The following is a 13,368-nucleotide window of genomic DNA, read 5'->3' on the forward strand; positions in this document are numbered from 1 at the left end:
GGAGCTCGTTTCAGGAGTCAGCACGACCCAGAAGCATCGTGTCAGCATTACCGAGAACAACAAATGGAGAACTGTTGATGTTGCAACATCACATCGATCGCATGCTGATGTTTCCTGATCGTCCATGGCTTGTTTTTTTCTTTTCTTTTTTTTTTAAGGGTCAGCGTCATAATGTGTGTTCAATAGCTTTGCATTAGAAGACCAGTACCTGGATGGTTTATACAGAGAAGAAACAAGACTCAGTCATTCTGACTTTAAAAGACTAGAACACATATGCAAAGACAGTATTTATCAAGTGTTTAGATGGCATATGTGTAGCTCTTAAGGCTGTTAACTATAGTCCATGTTTCTCAAATGATGATGCTTTATTGAATGACATTTTAGCGCGCATCTGATCCAGTCTCTCCTCCCTTGTTGACAAGAAAAGTGGTTTTCATATGTGGACACTTTAATGTGTGCAACTTCTAAGATAATGGTCGTCCCTGCAAATCTGGTGGAGAGATAGATCTATCGCATGTTCATCTTCACATCTTCCCCAGTAGCCATTTAGTGTCAGATTACACACACACACACACACACCTACACATATATAAATAGTGTGTATGTATATATATATATGTGTTTATATATATATATATATATAATGGTCGTCCCTGCAATATATACATATGTATATATATATATGTATATATATATATATACATACACACACATTTCCCTCATCATATCTCAACAGGATCAACCTGGTTAAATAAAGGCTAATGAATAATAATAATAATAATAATAATAAAATTGCAGGCTTGCTACTTGAATGAAATACTGTATTACTTAGTATTTGGACTCACACACAAGAAAGATTCGTTCCAGGAGCTACATTTATGAACAATTTTAGTTTGTTAAATGCTTGTCCATTAAACACTCTACTGTTTAAATGTGTGTCAGTACAAAGTCAGAAGTCAATAACTCAATGCAGTGCAAAACAGCAACGTGAAAAGTGCTTATGGGACTTATTTAACTTCATAGGTGGCTCACTTGGAGTGATGGAGGCTGCAGAAATAAGAGGGTGATGCTCCTTCAAATGCCTCCTCCCACCTCATTTGTAAACACTGGGTTTGTGGCGCTTAGCTAATTTTGGTGGGCTACCGTCAACTGCCTTAGATAATCGTACATGGTGGAGAGCTGCAATAAGCCCAGTAGCCAATAACTAGTAGACAAAACAGCCAAAAAAAAGAACTGCCTGAGATCAGATGATAGCCCTTTATCAATGAAAGGGCTGCACATTTTTGAAGAGATCGTGTATTTTGAATGTCTTGTTATTTGTGCCAACTGAGACAACGAAATGGTGAAATAATATAAAAAAAAAGAGTCTCTCTCTCATTTACAGTATCACACGCTGTGCACTCACTGGAGCAAACTCTTCCACACCCTGAACTATCTGCTGTGGGACTACAGCTTAGTTTGGTCTGGACCCCTAGCATTGACTTGACAGAAGGAGCGCTGCATCCGCAGGGAGCCGACTTCCGTGTCTGTCGGACTTCACCTTGAGCTCGGGACGGTGGAGCGCGCAAATTGACCGGTCACACATTGGTCATGCTGGTCAATTTGCGCATGGCCTGAGGGCGTGTGGGGGGCAGTCTTAAATTTTAACGAGGCCTCCACTCGATTCTGATGCTAATTGAGATGTTAAGGCGGGAGGGAACCAGCAGCTGAGTTAGACCCGCGTTTCATTGGCCCCACATTTCTCTTTGATGAAGAGCTGTTGTGTTTCTCCTTCCTGTTTCCCCTCTTAGTGGTGGTTGGGGTTTTTTAAGGGCTACCATGCACATCTGATCTGGACCATAAAGCACTTATTGATCCTTGTGAACTTTTGCCTCCCTCTCCTCTCAGTCCTCACAGACCTGATGTCTATGGATTTGAACACAGTCAAGGAGAAATCTATGGCTGAGGGAAAGATGATTAAGTGTAGCTGAACAAAGGAAAAGGATATAGGACCACACACTTTTTAGAGGGTACTGAGTCCAATTAACTTGACTCCACCAGAAAATCAATATCTGTCACCGAGGATTTCACTAAGCGATTTGAGGATTTTAGTGGAATTCATTGATGTGGTCCCTTTTTTCCCTTTTCTCAGCGGTGAGGATGTGTAAAACATTTATGCTTTGCCTGAGTATGTGTGTGTGTGTGTGTGCGTCTGTGTGTGCCTGCGTGGGTTTGCGTCACCGAGTTGAGCTGTTTGTGTTTTTATTTGACTGCCCCTGTGTTTATGCCCACGGCGACTCTTGCCAATCACAACCACTTGCCCGTGTCTTTCTGACAACTGTCCCACCAACGCAGAGCTCATCACGACTACCTGCCCTCTGACCTTGTCACGATTTGCCCCATCTCTCTTTCTCATATTGAGTGTGGTCAGATTTATGGCCAAGTCAAACACAAGCAGCCAAGGCACACAACTCTTCTGTGTAAAGCTTAGCCATAGATTCCTGACCGACAGTCCACGCATGGGCCCGGGATTGAAGCGTGTCCTTGAGAGGGGGGAAAAATCAATACCCTAATGGGAAAGTGGTTATGGCTTCTCTCTCTCTCTCTCTCTGTCCCCTCTTCCCTCTCCCTATCTCCTCCCTGGTACACATTTCTGCCCACTAACGCCCCGTGTTTAAACTAATCTTCTCCTCAGAAAGAGGGACAAATTTTAAAGTTGATCATTAGTGTGGCGCCCGGAGAGGGTAGATTAAAAAACTGATATATGGCCTTAGTCAGCGTGCCTTTTGGAAAAGGCAGGGTGGTGCTTCTGCTGCCTGCTATTACATCGGGCCACTGTAAATAGGATTTAGCCGAGGTTTTTGCTAGGAGTAATAACACACATTCTCACACTGCCACCCACATGTCATGCCTGTAAATCAGTGCATCAAGTGCACTTAAAAGAAATGCAGCAGAGACGAAAGGATCGCACTAAAGACACTTCATACTGTCAACTTCTAAGATAATAGCTCTTAGGACCAGACTGCCTTTTTTTTTTTTTTTCTCAACTTTAATCAGAAAACTGTATTGGTGTCAACAGTAGCTAGAGAAAACTATTCATACTTGAGGGGAGTCGGTGCTTTTGAATACTCAAAATGTCCTTATGGGCTATAGGTGTAAAGCGCCGAGTCGCTGTGCAGTGAATTAATACAGGCGGTAGAAAAGAGAAGATAGCGTTTGGCTGCAGTGAGAGTGTAAGTACACGAGGGAGGACACTGATGAAGGTTAACGGGAGGAAAATGTTTTAACAAAGGCTGTTAACGTCTGTTTTGTTTCGCTGCTGTTAACCTGTGATGCAGCCCTTTTGTCTCCTGCTTTGAGCCACATACATAAGTGTGTACCTGGAGATTAAGGCGTGGTCACATGACGAGTCCAGTCAACAAATATTGTCTTTCATTCCCCCTAAATCAAATTCCATCTTGGAGACGAATAAATCCATCAGATTACAGGTCAGAGTTCACCTGGACCGGGCGCTCGGTGCTCGTGTGGCCGTAGAGACACCAGTGCTCATTTTGACGTGTTTTATCACGTTCTACTCTGCACGTTGTCGCGCCACCAGAAAACAAACTGTACCCTTACATGCTCACACCGCCGGAGTCACGTAGCTGATCCTGTTGCTTTGAAGCAGTTTGGCTAATTACAGTGACGGCAGCAGCTGAACAAACGCAGAGAGGCCTCTCCAGGAAATGATTATTAATTATTATCGCGAGGCTGAGCGTCGCGACCCCGAACACCACAAATCCACAGCCAGAAGCAGTGTGTGTGTGTGTTTTTTTAATCTGAACCTGTTGAATGACGATGGAAATAATTAATGAATGATAACAGCCCACCATAAAATAATGATACAGTCATGTCTCCCGTGTTCAGTGTGGTTGTTCTGAAGCAGCCTGCCGTGATTTGCATGTGATTTAAGGAACGCAAACAGATCTGTGGGAATTCTGTGGGAATGTGCTTCTCAAAAACAGGGGCTTGCGATTTTATCGACGCCGGCAGAGCTTAGATGAACGCAAACTGTGGACAACAAACACTGTAAGAACGACATAAATAACTTACTGAAGTTCTTGCTTCATACAGTCTTTAATGCAGATTAATACACATACATTACTGGCTGGGTCAGACACAGAGGAAAATGGTTTATTTACATGTTGGCTGTTATTCTTCTTTTGTCTTTCCTGTGCATTTGCTGTAGTAGTTAGCTTTGCTGTTTCTGGTATAATGGCAGCCGACAGATGCAGCTCTGAGATATTTTTTGTTCGGTCTAAAGCCTAAAACACAAGCACTAAACTGACTAAGCTTTCTACACACTGGCCTCGACAATAGGACCCTAGGGAAGACATGAAATGTACGGTCAGAAAGCAGTGCAAAGGCGGGTCAGGAGATAACAATAGAATATAATAAATAATTGTGTAAGACTTTAATATTCATTACGGAAATGACTCTGAGAGGTGTAATGACTTGGATATCGTTAGCCTAATAGCGTTACTGTCTGAGTCATATTCGAATGTTACAGAAATCAAAAAAAAACACATTTTTTTTGGCAGCACATTGGTATTTATTATTGATATTGTTAGTCCAAAAATGACTTAAGCAATTATGCTATTTGGCTAACGATATTGCAGAAGCTGCGGAAATATTTGTGTGAAAGATATTCAATAATTCAACTCTGCAGCCAGGGCGTATTATCAGAATCAGAATTATTAATCCCTGTAAGGAAAATGCTTTGTACCAGTCACCGAAGACTCTGGACGTAATAAAGGGAATAAAATTAAGCAATGAATAATGAATTACACACTGAAGGGGAGAATCCCGTCCCTGTGTCCCACCATTAAAGTCCCCACAGATCCCGGGAGCGCGCTCTAGGGGTGCCGAGTCTCTCAGCACCGGCGTTGGACGACGTCGCACGCAATTTGCAGGGATAGCAGAGGGAGGATTGTAAGCGACAACCAAGATGGCAGGCACAAGAAAAAATAACTAATAAAAAAAAAAAAGCATGGGATGTAGCTGTGTCGCTAACAGCTCAGTGTCTGGGCTGCAGAACTGTTCCTTCACACTAATGTGACCAGGGTGACACCATTTGTTGTTAATAGAAGTGGCAAGCACTCCACCTCTCTACTTGTCAGATTTATTCTTGTCCTCGATCTGTAAAACACATAACGCTCACAAAATGTCCTCTCAGCTCCTCTCTCAGTCTGCTCATATTTTATACATCAGGACTAAGAGACTTAATGCATTTAGTCGTATATCAAATCTCCTTGACGGGTGCAAAAAAGTAAATAAATAAATAATAAAAAAAAACTTAACAGCGACATTGGTTGCCAATTAACCATGTGTGATAGACAAGTGGCAGCATTAATCACAGTGGGATTATTTTTCTTTTCATTAAGTCCACGCTTCCCTGCTGTTTAAGTTGCACTTAGCCTGCACTCGAGTTCATATAGCTCAGTAAATGGAGTAAAATGAGCAATCTTAACATGAAATTGAGAGTTTACGCATCATAAACTCTGCATGTTGTGCTGTTTATATCTTGTTAAGCGCGTCACGGGGGCCACACCACCTCAGCTTTGAGGTTTTTAAGCATTCATTGTACTTCCATAACTTCTTGCTTAAACTATGCTTAAGCCTAGAGCGGGGTGGGGGGTGGGGGTGTAGTGGGGGAACCCATTCCTACATGGTCACATTTAATTCCCTTCATCATTTTTCAACTGGAATGAGTGAAATTGCTCCTTACCATCAGCAACTTTGCTCATTAAGAGCTCGGAGAACATTTAAATATTTCTATTTAAAACGCCTTCCCAGCAATTCCCAAAAGCCTATTTTACGCTTCTCCAGTAAGTGGATTAAACTGAATTAAAAATGAAAAGAAGAAAAAAAAAGTGTGATGGGGGGGGGGGGGGGGTGCACTTTTTGTAGTGCCTTTTATGTTTGGTGAAATATAGAATCAGACAAATAAGTACACTGCAGATACACCTTTAGTGCAAGCTGGTTAATTGATTTAGTTCACTCGGCGTTTAAGAGAGGAGGAGAGCGTGGAGGATAATAATAAAATTGCACCGCTGGCTTTGTAGTGAGGGGGCCTCACCGGCCAAGCAGCAACACCCTATTTGTCTTTTCCCCTGTCTTTTTTTCTTGCCCGTCCATTCCCATTAGACCTGTCTCCTGTCCGTCTTTCTGTATTCTTCCCATACATATATGTATATTCATTGCAGAGTCAAAGAAAGAAAGAAGAAATCACACAATCAAAAGTAATAGTGGAGTTATAGGGAAAAAAGAAAGAAAAAAGGACGTCTATACAGTGTGAAGACCTTTACCGTCTGGTGACCGTTTCTTTTGTTATGATAATTTGTTTCAGTGCAGATTCCATATGAAAAGAAATACATTATTAAACCCTGCATTCAATTATTGTGACACAACAGGAGATTACGTAAAAAAGGTAACCCGGCTAAATAATAGGAAAAAAAAACACACACTCTGTATTCTTCAACAGGAAACATTGTCTATTCACATTCGGCACAATTCATCTGAACACACAAAGAGCAGGAAGCTCTTCCATTCTGGTCCGCCCAGCTGATACAGGCAACAATGCAGGTTGTTTTTTTATGGTCAATGGGGACTTTCCATTGGTTGTTTGGCTTTGTTTGATTGAGTGATTTTTTTTTCTTTGTGCTTTGACGGTCTGAGCTGGCGAGGTAGCGCCTTTCCACTGACGCTCGCTCAGCCGTCACCTCGTGGTTCTGAGGTTCTGTGCATAATATACAGGTACAGCGGCACTGGAATCAAACAGCAGCAAGTTCCGACTGCGTTAATTAGCAGGCGAGCTCTTAGGCTGCACGGACACATACAGTACGTGCACGTCCGCTTTTCGCACGACAGTAAACACACAATCAGGCCTGTGATAGACAGGCCAATCTTCCTGCTGGGGGAGCCAAGGTGAAGTAGCTAATTGGTGTGCAAAGTGTGAACGGCGTGTTGTAGGTTGTTGACACAGACAATCAGGGTGACATCCTGAAGTGTACAAGTGAGTAGAAATTAAAGGGAGACAGTGGACCAAGCGCCGATATTTGCTCGTTGACATCTTCCCCCCTTTTCTGACTGATAAGCTTTAACTTATTATGGAAACCAACGGGTGAGCTAATCCTGCCTCTTTCCATCATTCCTTCTTTTGTTCTTTGTCTCAGCTTCCTTATCTCTTTGTCTCTGCAGTCATGCCCCGTTTCGCTGAACAAGTGGAAGTGGCCATCGAGGCGCTGAGTACGAACCCCCCGCAGGTCTTCGAGGAGAACGAGTTCATCGACGCGTCCCGTCTGGTGTACGACGGCGTCCGTGACATCAGGAAAGCCGTCCTCATGATAAGGGTATGTCCATTACTTATACTAAATACTACTGTGCTAAACTGGAAGTCCCTTCCCCTGCAAACAATCTGACCTTATATAAGAAAGAAAACCTCTACCGATTTAAATGATGAGAAACTGTTTTGAACTGTGCCATGAAATAGTGTTATCTGTCAGTTTAAGAAATAATTTTGTAAGTAAAGTAAGTCTAAAGCACTATTTTGAAACCCTAACCATAATTAAATCTTTCGTCTTGCACTATATAGCGATCAGCCACAACATTAAAACCACTTACAGGTGAGGTAAATAACATCTTATCTTACAATGGATGGATGACAGCACAAGGTGTGACCCCCACATGTTCACAACTGTTTTGAAGGAACATGAAGCATCTAAAGAATATAAGGAAGGTGGTCATAATGTTATGCCTGGTTGGTGTACAGATTGGTGTATTGGTTCATCTAAACTTTGCACTCAATTGTTTTTGCGAAAATCGGTCATAATGTGTAGCCTGATCTTTATATACATGACTGTCACCTTTGGTGTGTTTTTCCTCATCTGTCATGGAAAATGTTTAAAGACGGTAAATTCACTGCTGTCCATCACCAGCTGCGTATGTGTCTGTTTCATGGACGTAGGGTTGCTACGACCAACGGGAAACTTTCTAGACTTCCAGAATTTGTCCTAAAATTGTCAAATGTCTGAGGCCCAATTCAAACGGGATACACAAAAAAAACTGTCTCTCACCACGGATCAACCAACATATTCTGTTTGTAGGCGATCGTGGATATTCTGTGACAAAACTGTTCCTGCCCAGAGGATCAAAGAAAAAACAACCGAAATCTACAATTCAATACAATTCCCGTCTGGGATGTCACACCTGTCACATGATCTGTTTGATGAAGCTGGCGGAACATTTTACAGCATGTTGTGATAAAAAATGCTGCATAGCAACGAGGAGCCAGCAGCTCCTCAGCCTCACGTGTCTGCAGCGATGTTACAGTATCTGCATTTCTCACCCCGACTGACCCTTCCCTCTTCACCATGTAATTCATTTATTCAACTTTATGCAGGCTGGAAGGTTTCCCAGTGTAGCTCTGACGAAAAAAAAAAGAAAAATCTAATTATGGAAAATAATTTGATGTTGGTAAATAATGTAAAACAGGCAGCTTTGAACTGCCCGGGACCAGCTGGCTTCATAATCCAATCCAAGTTCAATTACTTTCTGAGGAAACAACTTGGAGGCTCCTTGCTCTCACTGTTGTCTGACTGCATCATAAAGATAGAAAACGTCGGTGCCACATGTAATAGTTTTTTTTTCTTTTTTCTTTTCTGTGCCTGGGTTATTTTTCTCCTACTTAAACCGAGTAATAGCTCCGTTAGATTTTTTTTTTTTTTTTTTTTTTTTACAGCACAGATCTCTTGAGCAGTCAGTGGATTAAGAAACCAATTCTCCACAGTGTTTAAAAATTGAGGCAGGTTTTGAGAAAAGTGTTAAAAGTTATAATGAAAGTTCTTGATAACACAGTTCTGCCCTGGCCTTTATGTACGCACATACGCGCACTCGCTCTCGCACTCAGGCGAGCACACGCGCGCACCAGTGTCTGTGTGAGCGGAGCCGCGAGTATTGAACAGAAGGGTGCGTGTAGAAAATTGAACAGGGGTTAGAGACCTGAGTATAACCAATGGTTACATTCCCCCAAAACTTAACACAACAAAAGAAGTTTGTCTTTTGCTGGAACTTCACGTCAGAACCCACACTGCATTAAAGAAATAAATGAAAGGAGCTGGGTCGTGTTCTTTTAGGTGCCTGCTGTGAGAGGCTGGAATATAATGTAAGAGCCCGGCTTTAGTCACAGATCTTTGCGTTTAACGGCTTTTATCAGATGCTAAACACTGCTCAGGGGTTTATAACCGGGAGGCAGGATTTATTTATTTATTTATTTATTTTATTTTTCACAAGCCTGGCACATTATCCCAGTAATGATTTTATTCTCTGGTGCAATGATCGCAAGGTAAACAGCAGAATTACCCTCATGCACATAACAAGGCAATCTCCACGGTGACTCGGCCGCTGTCTCAGTTGGCGCCACTGTGAATGACAGGACTTCATTCATGTTTTTCATTTAACTTAAACAGTGTACCATACGTCTAGAAATGCATAATATCTGTTAGTACAATACATCTCCTGCACCTGTGAATGCGCCAATCATCATTAGTGATCGGGTGTTATCAGTCGTACATGCGAGCACATCTGCCTTAGGCGTAGAGTAGGACTGACAAGCCCTTTGAATGTCCACCCATGGCTCATTATTACAGACGGATATAAAAGATATTTTTGTCCCCAAAGATAATTTCCCCATTATTTGCTGCATTTCTATTACCCGTAGAAATGCGTAAATCCTAAATATCGCATTTCAAAAGGAAACACTCAAATATCGCTTAAACCCTTTCACGCTCTCATGAGGGTGGTTTTTCAGATGTATCGGTATAAAAGTGCAACGGAATCACTGCGGATGACGCAGGGGGTCATGTGACCAGTTCATTTGAAGTCCATCTTGCTCAAAGTGAAGTCGAACGTGACAAGATTTTAAGAGAATTCAGAGATATCGCGAGACGAGACTTTACGAGAGTTACAAGCTCATTCGCAAAACACCTTTCAATGGAAATGCTTGTGAAAAACTGTAATGGTCACTCAACCTAATGGTTGACAACGGTACACAAAGTGGTTTGTTAATATGACAAACCTAGACGATCTCCTTGGCGTCACCTGGCCATATCGGCTCCATCTGTATGGGAGCGTTTTTTAATCAGTGCCAGGACGGTGACGGCTGTAGCCACCGGGCTGAGCCACGGGGGGTTCATCCATCCTCATACACAGTCACTGGTTAAATATTGGACTATTTTAAATGAACTATCCTGAGTAACTGGAACCTACCCTGGATTTTGTGAAATCACCTTAAGGAGGAAAGATAAAGTTTAACACACGCAACAGTAAATCAAGTGCACCTCATTTCATTTGACTCAAGATGAGATTTTTAATGCTAATTATAAGTGAATCAGTGCATTTAGTAAGAAGGTAAAATGGTGCTATGAAGAGAAGCAAAATAGGAACAACATAACTTTAACTTTATCACGCAACATAAACCATTGTCTCCTGCCCCGTCTGGACCAGGGTATAAATGAATACATTACAGATACATTCCTGCTGCAGTGAGCACAGAAAAGCACTTGAATAAAAATATGCACAGCTCTTTATGGCGTCTACAGCTAGTTTTCAATGTGCTGCTGCTCTTTCTATTTGAAAGTTGTTTTTTTTTCTTCTTTTTATTTCACGGAGTCTGTCAAAAGAGACCTGTTCTACCCGCCGTTGGGAATATTAAGAAGGAAACTCAGTGCAGTTATTAGCTCGAACAACTGTAAGTGTCACTCATTACTGCCACAGGCCCACTCGCTACAAGGGACGACCGCGGTAGCAAATCTCGGTGTCACACAGGAGGACACACGTACACGTCTGGATCCGATCCGAGGTTAGCCGTCCATCACCCGTTACCACGGTGACAGCTTTGTCTGTAGCGGCTCATCTTGAATTGCACTAGAAAGGGCTAAAAATGCTCATTTATTCATATTATACAGCATATTCACCCATGTCTGTATTTGCTCACAGATGGAGCGCTCTCCAGGTGTCTTTCATGTGTTTTATCGTGATCGAGTGAAGCTGCATTTTTCCTTCTTTTACACAAATGTACCATTCTGGGTTTTGTTTGTTTGTTTGTTTGTTTTTTTTTTCTGCTGGTATTTTTATGAATAGCATTAAAGAATTAAAGCTGCAATCTATAAATATCATCCATGTTCAGAGAGAGGAGCAGGATTATGGCGCAGAGACAAACTGAGTAAACATTACCATACGCAGAGGAGAGCACAGATAAAATGTAAAACTAAGCCACGGCATTAGCCTCCCAATCCCAAACAGCACATTGTCATAGTTTTCTTCTCCTTTAACTTGAATATCAGAAAGTTAAACTATGTTGTTCGTGTTTATTTCTACAAGCTACTCTACGTCATAAAGTGACCAAACTGAGAAAACATATGTAACCTTGTTGCCATTTAACCAGCTAAAACCTGAACAAACATTGGGGATATTTGTTCGGCCTCAGTGTGTACGAAGTTACTAACCTGGATCTTGTACAGAACAGGCAAATATTTACATCTGAATAAATCTTTAATGTAAGTAGCTCACGCGTTTGTTATCACGCAGTCAAACTGTGTGTTGTTTTGTGTATTTAAAGGCGCTGGCGTTGCAGCTCGTCTTCTCTTTCTCTGTAGCTTTCGGCCAAAGCTAACACGTAAATGCTTTTAATCTGATGAAGAACCGTCCATAATTCTGAATTTGTTCAATAGCTGTTGCAAATACGTTTTTCTCAATTCGCTGGAAGATTTAGGTGACCAGTTCCCTCTGTTGCCACTGTGTTTGAACTTTAGACACGTGTCCTTTTAAACAGGTCTTTCAGAGAACGTTACTCGTTTAATCGTGCAACATCTCCGTCTATTGTCTGCGGAGTTTGGTTTGAGCTGAAACACCAGATGAGGCTTTGTCTGCCGAAAACGGCACAGGGGAGCGTGTCGTAGGAAAGTGAGATTCTGGCACAAAAGGGCTCGGAGGCAGAGAAAACTGCCTTTTTCAGCTGTATCTGACTGCTTGTCTGACTCTGTCTTTATGTTTCTCGCAGACACCAGAGGAGCTGGAAGATGACTCTGACTTCGAGCAGGAGGACTACGACACTCGCAGCAGGACCAGCGTCCAGACCGAAGACGACCAGCTCATTGCCGGACAGAGCGCCCGGGTGAGCGGATGCCTTTTCTCCCACTGCGCCATAATTACAGGACCCGACATAAAAAAAAAAAAAAAAAAAAAAGAACATCTTTTCAGTTTGTGTAAAGGTTGGGCAGCAAACCAAACCTCACCTCTGCAGGGTGAGGAGCAGGATGAACTGCAATTTCCCAAACTTCCCCGTGTCCCCTCGCCGTACTTAAATCGATGCAGACAACTAGTTCCACTTACATACCATGAAAGTCCATTTAAATTATCCTAACAAGCAATAAAATTTTAAATAAACACCGTTCGGGGATGGCTGGTGTAAAATTGCAATCACAAACAAAGAAGCAATTACCACATTCCCTTCAGACACTAGCCAGAACACAAAATACTGTACGGCAGCCATGCCAAGGCTTCAGTCATGATCGCCGCGGCCTGGGCTTTGTTGCACATTAGCAAATTTTCACTTGGGCCCAGCTTAAAGAACATTAAGAGGATATCAGTGCTTGCTCCCCTCCAGCAACACAGAGGCTCTAGCGGTGTATTGCATGTTGAATGGATTGTGGATGGCAGGAGTGTGTCTTGGCCCTGTGCCTCTCCCCGTGGCACAAGCCTGCATTGTACTGCCTGGGTCTCTACACAGTGCACATGTGGAGGTGATGAACAGAAAAAGGAGAAGTAAATGCGATCGAAATAGCTTCTCGTCTGCACTACGCAGTGCCTATTGGTGTCGTTAAGCCAAATGCTTCGTTATCGATTCTTGCTGAAACACACGACAGTTACCTTACGCAACGTTTGCTGGACAGTGGCCACCAGGCGCCATAATGGGAAAATGATTAAAGCCGCGAGCTGACCCTGCATTGTTAGTCACACATCTGTCGCCATAATCTAGTGATCCGGCTAAGATGTACAGGGATCTGGTTAAAAGCCCCTGGAAAAAAAAAAAAAAAGTATAAAAGAGATGAAAGCTGTTATGTATCATTTCAGACGTTGCATAATTTCATTGTCATTACTTCTGGTGTTGTGTCTAAAAAAAAAAATTAAAAAAAAAAGGCGAGACAAGAAAATGAAGTTTCTGTGCGATCCGTTCCAAAAAGTGATACCGGTTGTCAGGATCTTAAAGCGATGCCATCCAACAAATTCATGGTTGAAAGAGAGCGTCGGCCTGAAACAAAGCAAACAAATAGCATAATATCTCCTCTGGGT

General features: G+C 42.3%; 1 protein-coding gene across 1 annotated transcript in view; it reads left to right on the forward strand.

Annotated features, from left to right (window-relative positions):
- The window catches only part of ctnna2 (catenin (cadherin-associated protein), alpha 2), a 310,831-nt gene that overhangs the window by 279,741 nt on the left and 17,722 nt on the right, over positions 1–13,368 (forward strand). Inside the window, exons 13-14 of the mRNA XM_047579695.1 lie at positions 7,219–7,370; positions 12,077–12,190. Coding sequence (XP_047435651.1) covers positions 7,219–7,370; positions 12,077–12,190 — 266 coding nt within the window. The remainder of the gene's footprint in view (positions 1–7,218; positions 7,371–12,076; positions 12,191–13,368) is intronic.

The sequence above is a fragment of the Mugil cephalus genome, chromosome 2, assembly GCF_022458985.1.
Source record: "Mugil cephalus isolate CIBA_MC_2020 chromosome 2, CIBA_Mcephalus_1.1, whole genome shotgun sequence".
Lineage (NCBI taxonomy): Eukaryota > Metazoa > Chordata > Actinopteri > Mugiliformes > Mugilidae > Mugil > Mugil cephalus.